This window comes from Neopelma chrysocephalum, unplaced genomic scaffold, assembly GCF_003984885.1.
Source record: "Neopelma chrysocephalum unplaced genomic scaffold, ASM398488v2 Primary Assembly neopelma1_23, whole genome shotgun sequence".
In the NCBI taxonomy this organism is placed as follows: Eukaryota; Metazoa; Chordata; class Aves; order Passeriformes; family Pipridae; genus Neopelma; species Neopelma chrysocephalum.
The window spans coordinates 27212223-27227410 of NW_020897691.1; the positions used below are offsets into that span (position 1 = coordinate 27212223).

At 39.2% G+C, this 15188-nt stretch overlaps 1 protein-coding gene across 1 annotated transcript; it reads right to left on the reverse strand.

The window, feature by feature from the left end:
* Positions 1–290: 290 nt before the first annotated feature.
* CUNH6orf58 (chromosome unknown C6orf58 homolog) lies at positions 291–12261 on the reverse strand. Its single transcript, XM_027691611.1, has 6 exons — positions 11937–12261; positions 8226–8312; positions 5112–5296; positions 3777–3910; positions 3087–3325; positions 291–584 (listed from the first exon to the last, which is right to left on the reverse strand). The coding sequence occupies exons 1-6, from the start codon at positions 12259–12261 to the stop codon at positions 466–468; spliced, it is 1089 nt and encodes a 362-aa protein (XP_027547412.1). The 3' UTR covers positions 291–465.
* Positions 12262–15188: the final 2927 nt, after the last annotated feature.

Consider the following 15188-nt stretch of genomic DNA (forward strand, 5'->3'; position numbering starts at 1 on the left):
GGTGGGAAACAATCAAGACATTGGTTTTTGATCAGAACTTCAAAGAAAAGTTTCTGATGATCATCTCTTAGACCATCAAGGACCTAAGTAATTCCATATCTGGTGGAATCCCTGTCTACAGGGAAAAAAACCCCAGTCTGAAACAGAATATAATTTACCTGTATTTAATTTTATCTCCAATAATGATACACTATTTATAAAGTCAAAAAAGTAGTAAAGTAATATTTACTGTGAGGCCTTTTATTTATAAAGAATTGAGTTAAACAAATGAGAAAATTAGAAAAATTAAGGATAAAAATATCAATTCGAGAGAGATGCACACATGGTTTCTCAGGAAATCCTGCTGTAAGAAATTACCAAAGTCAGATTACCAGACACATCTGCTAAAAGATTAAATCAAACAATGTTGGAACTGCTCTTTCTCAAGAAACTGGGCACTGTCAAATCATCTCCTTCCAAATCATTCTAAATTCCCACTAGGTCAAGCTGCTGGCTCGAAGTCAAGCTTTCAATCAGTTTTTGGCCCATTTTTCTTCCTGCTTCATTAGACATAGCCTTTCGCCAGAGCTTCAGCAGCAATCCTCCTTGGAAAGAAACACAACATGACATTGTCAAATTAGCTGGGAGCACATGCAGCTTGCACATACAAGAGATGAAATACATGTCTGCACTCACTGCTCTCCTGTGGACAGTGAAGAGTAGACAAAGCTGGAGCTTGCTGATGGGGTAATAATTGCCTACAAATGTGTAGGGAGACACAGGCCATTAATTCAGCTCACGATCCTTTGTACTGACAGACAACTGGGCTTGTTGCCTTGTCACCAGTGTTGCAAGTCAAGATGATTGAAGACTCATGTTAAGGTCTTGGTCTGCACTTGCACATACCTTCATGGTTTATGAAGTAGTAGTGTGGTATTTATAACTAGGCCTGTCTTTGTTTTCACTCTATAACAAAGAATTTGCGCTTTCTGCCAGCTAAGGCCTCAAGCTAATGAAGAAAATAATCCCCAGTATTTATGCCCAGGCAATAAGCTGTGGCCCTCTAGGAAGTGTGCCTGGCCAGCCCAGTCTAGCATTAGCACCAGTTTGCAGGATAGTCATTGTTTGCTCCTCACTACACTCAGTACTGATCTCTATAGTGGATAAAGGGTCTACAGAGGAAATTTGAGGGTAAAAAGTCTACTAGAAAGCCAAGAAGAGCTTATTCTCCTGCACAACATGCTTTTGTATAAAACTGGCAATGTTGAAGAATTGAATTTGCACAGTATTGTGCTGGGGGAATGAATTAGGAGGGGAAGGAAGCAAACAGTCCTCTTACCTAGGAGGACCACAAGAGGACTGCAGAAAAGGTGAGGACAGCAGGAAAGGTTTTGAATAACGTGGCATATGCTGCTCTACCTTTGGGTATCAGTGAGGGGCAGAGCATAAAAAATAAAGATTCTGACTGTCCATGGATTGAGAAGCTTTAGAGGTAGCACAGCACTCTCTCATTTCAGTTCCTGCTGGACTAGCAGAGGCAACTAGAAGAAAATAAAGAGTAATCAAAGTCTGAGTCAAGAAATGAAGTCTCACTCTTGGTTGGATGTAGCCCCGTCCTAGGAGGTGCTATCTGCTCTAGTCTATCCCTCTATCTGCTGTTGAAGCTTGCAGTACCAGAAGAGGACTTTATATCTCACAGGATGTATTCAAAATTTTGAGGAATCTGACTCCACAAAAACAGTATGTCACATTTTGTCACCTGAGTTTTTTAGCAATAAAGTAGGGTCTTTCAGGTTCCTACTGACACTGTGGATCCAGACAAAATATATTTCAAAGCTTCTTTTTCTCATCTGCAAATCAGTCACCAGGCTGAGTTAGCTGGCCTTTAATTCTCAGCTGAATTCAAAGCTCATCTCTTAGAGCAGAGTCAGGGAAACCTTTTCCCTGCAAAGCAATTTCAGGATTTCAGCTATGAACTTCATTTTGGCTGCACCTGCATGAAACTTCATCTCTCTCTTTCCTTCCATCTACCATGTTCAGCACTGATATCTCCTTTCCTCTCTCCCTGCATTGTTATCCCCATGTACTGTGCTGCCCTGGTGCTCTTCTCCCTCCCTGCCATGCTGCTGGTCATGCTTTTCTTTGCTCTGCCCCTTTTTCCCTCTGGAGGTAGGTCAAGAAGCCCTGAACTGTGGCATAGACTACCAGGCAGGGGATAGAGCTGTTAAGACCCTTATTCAGATTCTGAGGAATAATGCTATACGGAAGGGGCGAGGGAAGCACTCTGTGATGGGAGGATGCTCTTTTGTAACACTCAAGAGCTTCATTTCACATCTTTTTCAGCTGCAAATGCAACTGGTGAGAGAATTTTCACTGAAATATATGGACAGAAGAGAATCGCAAATGCCATAACTAGGCATACTAATTTTTCAGTGTATTTTTACGTTCTATTTCCATTTAAAGATTCAAAATAACTTTGCTTCGTGAAGGTCAAACAAAAATAGCCAACCCAGCGGTATCTATGCATGAACTGAAACCTCAGAAGAGTGTAATTCTATGTCGCACCGCTGGGTGGTGATGCATGACTTATTTTGGTGAAGATGATGAAGCCAGCATTGTCTAAGGATACAGTTTTGCTGGGACAAATGACATTCTCTGTTAAGTCAAAAACAAAAACCAGAAAACTTGTGAATTCACAAACTCTTGCTCATTATCGTTTACTTTTTGTTGGTGGTGTTCAACTGATCTAATAACTTCATTTACAGCTTTAATGTTTCCAGATTCAACTGGTGAAACACAAATTGGTGTCTGTGTTTTTAAAGTTCCTGTGAAAACCGGTGGGGGTGGGGGGAAGTAAGATCATCTGCTTAAAAAATGCATTTGTCTCACTGAAATCCCACGTGTGGTCAGTGTTATCCCATTGCTGCATTTGCTCTCTGGTGTGTTGTTTGCTTATGGTTGTATTTTTAACTGTTCTACTGTTCGTCTCTAAGTGTTTATAGTACTTTATATAAAAAATTCACTGTATTCATATGGAGAAAGGTATGTAGAAAGAACAAGATATTAAATATCTATGGACTGCAGACATTTGTAGGTCAGTCTCATACCTGTTAATTTATTTGCTTTATGAAGAGCTCTCGCTGAAACCAGAACTTTATTTTGCTGTGGACTGAAGTCACTAATGGATGGGGGAACATCCCCTTCAACAAGCATCCTCGGGGGCAGGAAAGCCTGGAATTTGTTTGTGGTTGGTAAATCTACAAGGAAGTGTGTGGCCGCAATGAAATCTACAGCATTAGACCAGTCTTCACCAAAATTTGCTTCTGGATCAGAGAGATATTTTAAGCTGAAAGAGATGAAGATAAAAAATGTAATGAATAATTGAAATCTCCTGTAGAACAGATAAGTTGATCATTTATCCCAAATGTTTTTGTTCAGTATAAAATCCTGAGTGGTCTCAGTGCCACAGTGACCTAAAGCCTCTTTCGGTACTTCACACCTAATTTCTCCTGGTATTACTGCCTCTGCCCAGACTCAAAACAGCTCCTGAATCAGGCCCTGGCTCCCAGTGGGGAATCAACATCTCATTTTAAGGGCACAACCTGCTTGGCCATCACAACCTGGGCAGCCATCTCTCACTGGTCATCCCATACTCCGAGAGAGTGGAAAGAAGAGCAGAGCCTAAAGAGTAGATGCCTAAAGTAAGAAAGCTTATGCAGACTTTGTTAGAATACTACCCTTCCAAAGAGGCATGGAGGTGGGAAGATCCTCCTTGGCCACCTTTCTCATCCCCTTACCTGTCCTGGAACTTGGGGAGTGCATAAGCAATGGAGTTAACGTGTGCCTTCCACATAAGACCAAGGGCATCATCCAGTTTGAAGGAGGAGAAGGTTGCAGGGCTCACAGCTTTGTGTTCTGTAGATAACAGATACTACAGCAATAGGGAGGAAAAAAGGCAGAGAATTAGAGGGGAGATTGAAACCCAATGAATTTTTTTTATTTATGCACATACTTTATGAAATAAGGAGTTTGCAAGCTAAGGAAAATTGCTTTTGAGTAGTTAGAATGTGCTGCTTTGTATGTAAATATAATGTCTGACATAGGGAAAAAAGACAATTAATATAAATTTTTAAAATGAATATGTATCCACACTGGAGTTAACAGGAGCTGCTGTTCTTTGACATCAACAGAGCAAGGGTTTTATCCACATAACTTAGGTATTCTGTCAGTGGGCTTTTGTATCCAACTTCCATGGAAGCTGCTGCACTGAAATATTGGATTCCTTAAAAACCTGTCTATATCCTTTTGGCCACAACTTTCTGGAGATTTTCAGAAAACAAGAAAATTATCCTTAATTGTTATCATTATGGTTATTTGAGGAGTTGATATTTTATAATAATTTCTGAAACATGCTACATAGGAAAAATGATCTTATGAAGACAAATCCAGTCTTTCAAAAACTCTCAAAGTCTCTCAAACCCTCTACCTTCACTCAGAGGTGCCAAGAGGAACTTATAGTTTAAGTCTTCAGATCATTATAAATTATTTGACTACCAACAATAATGTTGACTGTAGTAGTCTATCTATAAAAAATTGTTATTAAATCTATGAAATAAGAAATATTGTCATCTTTGGGATTAGGGAACAGCTGAATGTGGAGGAAAGATAATATCTACGTGCATGAATAAGTGTCCTGAATGAAGTTTCACATTTTTCAGGTTTTTAAGTGTCTAAAGGAATAAATGAACCCTATAAAACCAACCCAAGGCCATTTCTTAATGGCAGTGTTCCATCTCACATGCTTATTTTGCATTGCTAACATAAGCAATATTGGAAGAATACAAATATAATTGTTAACAAAGCAGTGTCTTGGGACAGAGGCCAAATTACAGAAATTATCTTAAAGGAAGAAAAGAAAAATCCATAACTAGTAAAAATCGTGGCCTTCTTATTTCTGACTCAATTTATGTTATGCTTTTCATTTTTCCTGCTTGTTGCTTTTATATGAAGCTGTTATTGAAAGAAAACTAAGCTCTCTGAGTCTTACAAGTGACAGTAATAATAGTTTTTAAAGGTAATATTCTGGTCTCATTTCTAAAACTATGGGGGGGAAAAAAAGTAACATTATTTACTTCAAAAAAGGCCTTCCAGTCATCCATGAGCTTGGGCATGTGAGACTGGCAGTCTGCAACACTGTAACAGAAATCATCTTTTTGCTCCTCTGGTGGCAATATTTCTACCTTGAACGGCAGCTGCCCAAAGAGGCCAGCCTCCACTGCCCCCAGAAAGGGTATGACAGCCAGGTAGTAATTCATACCTGTAACAATAATCAAAAAGGAGGAAGTGTTAATCACAAGCAAATGAAAAATTCCTGCATAGAAAAGTGAACTCTCTCCTACACCAAATTCAACTGTTTCAAATTGCCACTGATACAACTATGTTCAGCAGTGGGACATATTTACTGAAATGCACTAGTGATGTAATCTGTATTAATTTAGATATGATTTGTAATGTTCATTTATATATTGTCCTTTAAGAGCCTTGCATGAGCTTACAGAGGGCTTTACTTTGCCAGAAATGAAAACACCACTGAAAAAAAAGTTAGATCTTTGTAGGCTGTCACAGACAGGACAAGAAAAGCCTCTCAAATATTAGTTGCAAACTATGTACAGAAAGACTAAAGGGTACTCCACAAGTATTGTTTTCATTAAAAAATCCCCTTCTTTGCATCCTAGACCTATAAAAAATGAAAAGGCAAATACTAGCAATATTTTACTGGAAAATAATAATTTTGCTTTTAAAAAATATTTCATGCACTGAAAACTGCTTGAAAACTACCTCACTTTGTCTGTCCAGTTTTATTTTAGGGTGATGGCTTCCTTTGGTCTGATCCATAATTTGAAGCAGTCAGATCCAGCATGTAGGAAACTCAGGCTCATTTCTCACCTCTGCCAAATCATGTCTGCAGTGAGAGTGCCCATAGGGCTATTTGATATTCCACATTTGAAAGGAGAGTCTTAAATTCTCCTTTTAATTGTGTCCCCTTTGTAGAAATAAAGTTTAATAACCTTCAGTGAAGTAAAGCCTGGAAATCAATTATTCTCTCTTTTGTGTGGGTACCTCTGAGCTGCTGTGCTGAAGTCATTTGCTCATGGTCTCCGGGCCGTGGGCTGCCTTGGTATGTTTTATACAATCACAGCAGTGAAGACCAAAATTACCAAAACCTGACCACCGACCATATATCCCTGTCCTACTAATGGGAAACCATCGTTCCATCTTCTGGGGAGAAGACTACAAAACAAAGTTCAGCAAAAAGGAGTGTATACCTTGGCTATAATTCACCAGGGACTGTCTGTACAGGAACACTGAGAGAGCTTGGTGTATTGCTCTAAGGATGAGATGAGAAGAAGGATGGAGTGGCAAATATGAAACAAAGGCTAGAGCGACACAGTGCTATTGAGATTATGCTCCATCAAAAACAATGCAGCTAACAAGAACTAAGCCGAAAGAATGATCCAGATGTTAACTAAAAGCTGGACTTCGCTTTATGAGCTCAAAAATACATATTACTTTTGATGCCCTACATATACTAATGACTAAAGTCACTCAAACTCTACCTCAACATGAAATATCATTAGCTGTAACTTTAGCTTCTCCCTTCCCTCAAAGAAATGAATATAAATATCACTTAAGTAGGGAGGGAGGTCACCGAAGACTCAATCGTAACTTCTGGGATCAGTCGACAGGTTGAACTTGTCTTCTCCCCCATAGGGATGCTTATTGAGTAAGAATCTCGTTCTATGCAAGCTAAATTTTATCTCTAGCTATCTTTAATTGGTGGTTAGAGCTTGTCTATATATTGCTTCAAATTCATTTCTGCAGTCTGTTATCATCAACAGCAATCTCTGAACCTTAACCTGACACAGTCTTCTACTATCAGTGTGTTTGTTAATAAAGTGTGTTATTCTGTAAACTGTTTGGTGTGAGTCCTTTGAGGGCACTAGGAGTGGCTGGCAGCAATATCATACTTGACAAAACTGGTCATACATACAGAGTTGGAATGCTGTTGGTGTGTGAACCTGAATAGATTGGTTGAACCACCCTCCAAAACGGTGAGCTAAAAAGACTGATGTTCTTAAGTAGGGAGTTTCCCATACACCTAGGAGTGTAATAAATGTGAGTTTCTTCTTTAAGCTCATTCCTGGCTTCTTATGACCACTCGTGCCAGAGAGGGCAGCTCTGAAGGACGGCTGAGAGCACTCATACACTTGGAACAGTAAGAGACATTTCCATGCAGTCTCAAAGACTTTTTGCATGTTCTTGCTGCAATAGGCTAAATCAAGGCTGAGTTTATACATTTTTGGAGGCAACAAAATTGATATCAAGCAAACATGCAATAGTTAGAAGTAAGTGAAGAGCAGGAATGCAAACACTGAGAAGGTAAAGGTGGTGGTTTCTATTCCAGGAGAGTGCCCTGCTTGCACAGGGCTATAAAATGACCCTTGTTACTTGTCACTTCATGGGACACTTTCCCACAGAGCATGTAGTGCTATCCAGTTGATTTTGGTTTTACTCTAGATTTACATTTTAAATTTTCTCTATGCTTGTGCCTTTGTTCAGTTGAAGACATATACATTTAATTGCTGGCCAGAAGCTTCATTCAACAAATCATTCCTGTCATGGGGAACGGACAAAGCTGCTCACTGAAACCTGCTGGCAGGTCTGATGGAAAGGGGGACCTAGGACAGGACAGCAAGAAAGCTGAGGGAGCAAGGGACAGAAGTGATGGAGGGAGAACATACTATGGGAAAAAGAACCAAAGGTGATTGCAAGAACCACAAAGATTCCTGCTTGATATTCTCACACAAGGTTTTAGTTTGAAGTGCTAGCATCTAAACTGAACAAATCTGCTGTGGAGTAATTGAAAACCGCAAATATCTACATATATCTACAAATATAGGTAACTGTCATGGTGTTTCCCACTTATTTTAACATAAATTTTTGCAGTGTAAACATTTTTAAAGCTGCAAGTTTGGGGTTTTTTTCCTTCTTCAAATATATTATCAATATCAACTAACTTTCATTTACTCACACTTAGGTGTCTCACTGCAAGTTTGCAATGGAGCACCACATAACATGGAAATTACATTGTAATAGAGAATTCTAAGGGGAAGAAAGATTTAGAAATAGCCTTCTAGGACACTAATCTTATTCTGGAGAAGAACAGTGTAATAGCATATACTTACAGGACCACCAGCTTCTTACAGATAGGCACAGGAGGTCTCCATCTTCATAGCCACAGGAAGTTGCACCAGAAGGATCTGCTAACCTACCTGAATAAACCAAATGAAATAATACAACAAATACTTATCAAACTTCTCACACAAGAAATCCTACTGAGATGAAAAAAATATGTAGGAGTAAAGCACACAGAATTTTGCTCAGAGAAGCAAAACAATTACTGTTGCTTTGTTTCATAAACTACTGTTCCTAGGGTAGTTGAATCTCTCAGTGCATAGTAATTTGATTGCGTTGTACAGTTTGATTTATGCCTCACTGTAAATGTATTCTGTGAATTTATGGAACTGTTTGAAATCAGGACACCACAGTGATATTTTTACAGAGGTGTAAATATATATTCACATAAAGAGGTAAACACATGCATAGCTGATGCATAATTTTCAATAGATGTAGGGCTGCTAGTGCAGGAGAGCTGCTTAATGAGCAGAATGGCACAAATTAAATGTACTAGTAATTGTCTCACCTAATTGGGTTGTGTGATACAGAATCCCTTTCAGTTTAATCATGCATACAAACTTGGCCTTACTGTGAAGCTGAGCATGCAAATGTTGTTGTAACTGATTAGCAAGGTTTTCAAGTATCTATGCTGTAGCAAACATGCAAGACATTTCACAATTATTCATGACAGCACGTAAGGCATATTTTACTTTAAGAATGTGACGTGAAGAAACAGCCTAAGTATTAAAAGAATAACGTATGAAGCGGTAAGTAGTCATGTAGTGTGTCAGGAAGTCTGCTTGAATTGCATGATGTGAAATTACCATAGTCTAGTCCAATGACTTGAGCTATTCCAGAAGCTCTCAAACTCTGCCCTGCAGAGCACTTACTCCCTGACAAGTCAGCTGAATGAAGACAGCATCACTTCTGTCAGACTAGAACTAAACCTCATTACCAAACCAAATTTTCTGATACTTTTTGCTGAAGAAGAAGAGATGATCATGAACAATGTGCATACAAATTATCCTAATTATCCTCACTAGATGACTGGACAGAGCTTGTGCTCTGGGGCATGCTAGGTGTTGAAACTCATATCTTTCATTAGCAGAGCACATGACCTTGCAGTAATGAGGATTGCAGTTCAACTGGTTTTTTTTAAATGAAAAATTATAATTTTTAATATTAACAGAAAGATTCTATTTTTCGAGATTCTACTTCAACAGAGAGTGCCAAAAATAGGCACAATAGATCACTGGTATGCAAAGGAGATGAATGGGAAGGATAAAGCATAAGAAGAAAAAGAAGACAAAATGTTGCAAAGGAGTTGTATATGAGGTTTATGAAAGATTGTTAGCCTTGGTGTTTTGGGAAAATGAAGAGTCCCAGGCAGTATCAGTGATAATTATAAGATATGTAGCAATTACTAGCTGCACTCACAGTTCTATACTCCATTTTTGTTGTCTCTGCTCCCTCCTATTCCCTGTGCTTAACATGATCGTTATTTTAGTCTTCAGGTCTACCTGAAGATAGGTACAACCTATCCTGCTCTTCAGACATACAATGCTGCCTGAATCTTTCTCAAAGTTCTTGCTTCTGAATTTGTACTTCTATATGTGAAGTGGGGGTAGAGACTACCCAGTTTCCTCAGTTTGTGTAGGTAGGACTCCCAGTCTAGCTTCATCTCCCAAGTGACAATTTGTGCTTCCACAGTCTAATTCCTAACATCCATTTTGTCTCAACATAATTTTCTCTACTGTAAATTTAGGGAAATTACTGATTTCATTTTATGTCCATGAGTAGATTATTGCAAATCTTTGTACCATTCTTATTAAATAGTGGCTTCACTTCGTCTTTATGGTTTATACAGAACTATATCCATAAAAATATTGTCTCAGTAACGTAACTTTCAAGACCAGACAGAACTGTTAATTCAACAATTTTTGTGGCATTTTTAAAGATCTGTTGTCTTGCACCTTGAACTCAAATCCTGCTTTTGTATGTCCGAGCTTATTAAGTCAACATATAAACATTTCGGCCATTCCTCACTAGTTTATCCCAGCTGCCTATCTCATTTAGGTTTAGCCTTTTGCTAACCTCAATACTGAATGCAGCAGAATTATGTTGTTCTTTGTCCCTTATCTATTTATCTTTCGACTTCTCATATTTTTTTACTGTAAAACCTTTTAGTATTTTTTTAATCTTCTGGTCATGTAATTTCAAAAATATATCTCCTTGTCTAAGGACCAGTCCTATGACTCTCTGGCAGGTGGCAATACATCTTTACCTATCTTTACCTACGTGGAAATCCTAACTGCAACAAGGCACATCCTCACTTTGTGGATGAGGCCATTCTACATAACTAGATCCTTTCCAACAGGTCACCACTCAAGTGTAGCTTCTGCATCCAGTCATCTTCGCCTCACAGTGGTTCAATTCTCCTGCTGCACCAGCTTCTCCTCTTGTATACATAAAAAAGGGAAAGAGGAAAAAGCTTGACTAAACTCCAACCAAATTCTTCTTGTTGCTATTTGTTTGCCAGCTAGTTTCCTGCTTGGATTTTGCTTACTACGTTGTTTTCCTAATTTTTACTTAGGAGTTAATTTTCCATTAGTTGTGACTAAATGCTGGAAGCCTTCCTTCACCACCAGCTGCAGCACCTTTAGCTTCTTCCAAACATACAGCTTCAGCCAAACCACCACTACAGATTATATCCAATAAAGAAAAAAACAGGCAGACAGATACATTTGCTTACATCTTCTTACCACCAGGCACAAGTTCGTGAAAACATCCTTGACTTTTATTCCCCTCTTCCCCTCTTTTTTTGATTGCTAGAACAAGGCGAGTTCAGCTCTGGCTTTCAATGGAAAGCTTCACTGACTGCTGTGTGTGAAGCAGCCTCTGAGAGAATGCATTCTCTGATAAAGCCCCCAATAAGATATTACAGCCTTAGCCTTAAGGGGCCTTTCACATGTGTTTCTGTGTCTGCTTCCCTGTCATGAACAACAGGCAAACAAGAATGACTGCCCTAGAAAAAAACAAGCTTTTAGGGGATAAACCATTAGAATTTGGACAAAATTTGAAACACCACAAAACCAAATCAACAACAACAACAAAACAAACTCACAACCCCCAAAAACAAACAAAACAATGTCAACAAACAGAACAAACTTTAATTTTTGTAAAAAGCATATCTAGAAAATAATGAGGCTACTTCTAAACCGATCATAAAGAACAAATGGAAATAAATTCTCACAGGGAGAGGTGGACTTTTAACTATCTGTATTAGAAATTAAACTCAAACTACCTATAGAAGATTGTAACATTAGCAACCATTAACAAAAAATAAAAGCTTATTAGTTAACAAATTAAGAGCAGCCCTGCACAGTGCAGGTCCTGAAATCTATCTACTATAAACTGGAACAACTGAGAATGCCTTTTCAAAGATTTTCTGCTAGCTGAACTATTACCCATCTGAACCACAGATCTTCTGTATTCTGACCTCTTCCTATTAGGAATTTTAATAGCTATTGCTCAACAAGGCAAGGGTGTTCTCTTAGTTCAGCATTTCATTTTCAAATTAGAGGCTTAGCTCAGCATGTCAAAGTTTACATGTACTGAGGCTACGCTGGGCTTTCGGGGCAGAAACCTTGGAAAGGAAGACTCAAAGCAGATCCAGTAAATACTTTGCTAATCTAGCATCTTAAGGACATAACTCATACCTGTACGAAATTGCCACCCATGCTGCAGTGGTAATCCCCAGAGAATGTTGCCAATGTTCTGGGGTCCAAAGGCACTAAAATATTTGGCTGAAGAATTTAGCAAGCTCTTATACACTCCCAGTCTTTCTTGATAGTTCCAAGCATTGATGACAATTTTGTTGTCCTTCACTGGGAAATCCAGTAGGTTTTCAGGGGCAAGGTCCCACAGAGGGGGATATTCATCTTCTCCAGGGACTTTGTTTTCACTCCATGCTGCAGTCGTCACAGGACTCAGGGTAATAATAGTCACTATAAAAAGAGTGTGTATGTCAAGGCAGGGCCACATTGTGAAGGTTTGTAACCCAGGTGTTTGTGGCTGCAGGGCTTTTATCAGGAAAGGTGAGGGCTGGGCAAAAAAGGGTGACTCAAACACAGAGGTCTCCGTTGTCGCCCTTCCCTCTTCCCAGTGACCCTGACGTGGAGTTGCCAGATTAGCAACTGTGTGAGTAATGCTCTGTCCTTTCCATGGAATCTAGGGAGCAGCAACAGATGTTTAAGGAGAATCAATCTAATCAGAAAATGTCCGAGTCTGTGCTGCCCTTGACATATACCCACTCTTTCATATGGCTGAGGTGCTACAATACTGAGTATAGAGTTGCATTATCAAAATTTTTGTTGCAGTGTTTCTTACTGGTTGTCAGCTTCCCTTTCCCAGCCTAGTTCCTTCAGGTAAAAAAAGGGACAGCAATGCTACAGAGCTCACCCCAGCACACATACAAGGCAGAGTGGGACTAGGGCTGAGGTACTCTGACGAGGGCTTAAAGCGCTGACAAAGGAACAGCAGTGACATATGGTTGGCACTGCCATTGGCACCTTTGTCTTTTGGCCTTGGGACAACTGCCTGCAGCCTTCAGGTCATAAGAGTGTTTGAAGTAGCCAAATCAACCTGTCTGCAAGTACTAGCTTGTCTTGTGTGGAAATGGTCATCATTTTAAAGTCCTAAAGTCTCCTACTAAACCTCCATGATCTTGTAGCCTGCAAAGGGAATACAAAGGCCAAGCCTCCACAGATCAAATGGGTGTCTAAGTTACACTCCAAAAAAAGTGAAACTGTCCAGCTGCCTTCCTCTCACCTGCTTCTAGGAATTCTAGGACTTCATAATCTTCAGCTGCTTTTTCTCGGATAAGCAATGGTTGCAAAAGAACACTCAGCAAACACATGGTTTGTTATCTCTGCAGTCTTTTATTTGCATGAGAAAAATTGCAAATGCCCCTTTTCTTTGAAGTAATTCTGTGAGTTTTGGTTGGGCTTTGTAAGTGATACCAGCCGTTTGTATTACAAGTTATTTTGCTTTAGGTATTTAAGGTAAAGAGAGGTGAATATACTTCTTCACTTTTTTTTGCAGAGGTATCGTATATTTACATCCTCATGACAGATTACATATAGTAAGTTGATTGGTTCCATGTTTGTGTGGAACTTTATTGTGCATGAAAAACTGTCCTCCTGCTCTGCCATCTGGAAAAGCAAACCCTATTAACACTGGTCTGGGCAGGCGTAAAAATATTAATTACTAGTCTGAATGAAAAAATGTACTTTCTCAAAAGACTTATAATACAGAATTAAGAGAAATTAATGACATAATGCTTGTCTTAGATCAATTTTTGAGCTATTTTATAGAAAAAAATTGTGTTGTATGCTAAATGGTAAAAAACAAAACTTGAATACATCTACTTAGACAAACTCTGCTGAGTTCGTTCACTTTTAGAAGTTTCAGCCTTTTGCTTATTATGGTAATAAAAGGAGTTCAACAACCCAATTAATCTTTAAAGAGTCAACAATAATTTTTCCGTAATACAATAAAAAATTCTGTCTGAAAAATATTATAATTAGTTTTATAGCTCTTACTCCATTTTTCCATTTATTTGTGTCAGCAAATATGATGCTGAAGTTTTTTTAAGTCTTTAGGGACAACAGTTTCCCTTTGAGAAATATCTGGCGTTTCCAGTTTGGAATCCAGTCCTGCTGGGTTTGCTGTCTTGAAGGGGGACAAGGGTGTGCTTCATGTGATATCAACTCGACTTGAGTGGTGGTGGTGTTGGGTGTTAAGTCATAGCATCCCTTCAGGGCTGTCAGCATTTTAAATAAGTGGAAGATTAAGGAAGACTATTAGTAATGTCAGCACTGCTGTTCTTTTCACAACTCTCTTAATAAGTACCCTACCAGTTACTCAGTAACGATGTGCTCATACAGACATTGCAATAGAAGCACGTGCTGGAAAAGACTGTAGATTATGATAGATGGTAATTTCAGGTCTGATATGTAATTGTTGTCAAGTTTCAAGAGACAACTCTATAGCTTTCACATGGGCTACAGATTTTGCTTCAAGATAACTGCAGAAAAGCTGGTAAGCATCAATTAGACTGGTTGAGGTGACTGCAAGAAAAGATAGCAGCCTTGAGTCCCCAGACTATCAAAACATAAAGTTCTGTAGTGCTGGTGGGATACTTTGAGGAAGGAACTGGAAAGCCAGTGAGGAAGAGTCATCAGTACTCCCACTGGAGTGAAGTCAGAACTGATACAGAGTTTTGCAGGTGAGAAATCTTTAGATTATCTGATGCTCTCACTACCCTTCAATCACATAAAATAGCACTGAAAAGAAGGGTTCCCACACTTCATTTTAGGGCAACTGTCCTAAGAAAAAGAAGAATGAGTTTTCATTTAGGTGGGATATTGTTATGGATGAGCCTCCCTATCACCTGGCACATTTTTTCATGCCCTGACATTTCCACCAGTAATTGTGAGTGCTCCTTGACTGTGATCTGTACCAGGGAAAACAAGACCACACTGTAGCTGAAGGCATTCTTCATGTATTTCACTGGATAAACTTAGAACAGTGGATATATTTAGGTTGCTTACTCATATTTGTTTTTGTTGACTGCAGCTATCGTTTTGAACAGACTTTCTTTTTGTCACAGGCAGGGATATTTGCCAAGGGAGGACCTCTCTGGCTTCAGTGCCCTCCAGCAAAACCCCTTAACAGGGCTATAAAAGGGATTATAAATTGCTACTGGTGTGGTTGTGAGTAAAGGTCATCAGCTAAACCTCATGACCATGAGTGGGCTCTACCACTAATGCAGCAACACACGTGGTAAGACTGTCAGGCATCTGAGGGGAAGCTACATTGTGTGTGTAGTGGACCTAGCAGCAGGTGCTGCATCATCATATCCTGTCTTCTCCATATGTCCTTGGACCTAACATTTCTCCTTGTCTGGA

What these genes read in the sequence shown, in the direction of transcription:
- CUNH6orf58 (XM_027691611.1), bottom strand. Translation starts at nt 12,261, where the DNA reads ATGTGGCCCTGCCTTGACATACACACTCTTTTTATAGTGACTATTATT. An exon ending in TGTAAGAAGCTGGTGGTCCT is followed by an intron (nt 5,297 to 8,225) that starts GTAAGTATATGC and finishes TTATTGTTACAG; the next exon opens with GTATGAATTACTACCTGGCT. An exon ending in ACTGGAAGGCCTTTTTTGAA is followed by an intron (nt 3,911 to 5,111) that starts GTAAATAATGTT and finishes CTATTGCTGTAG; the next exon opens with TATCTGTTATCTACAGAACA.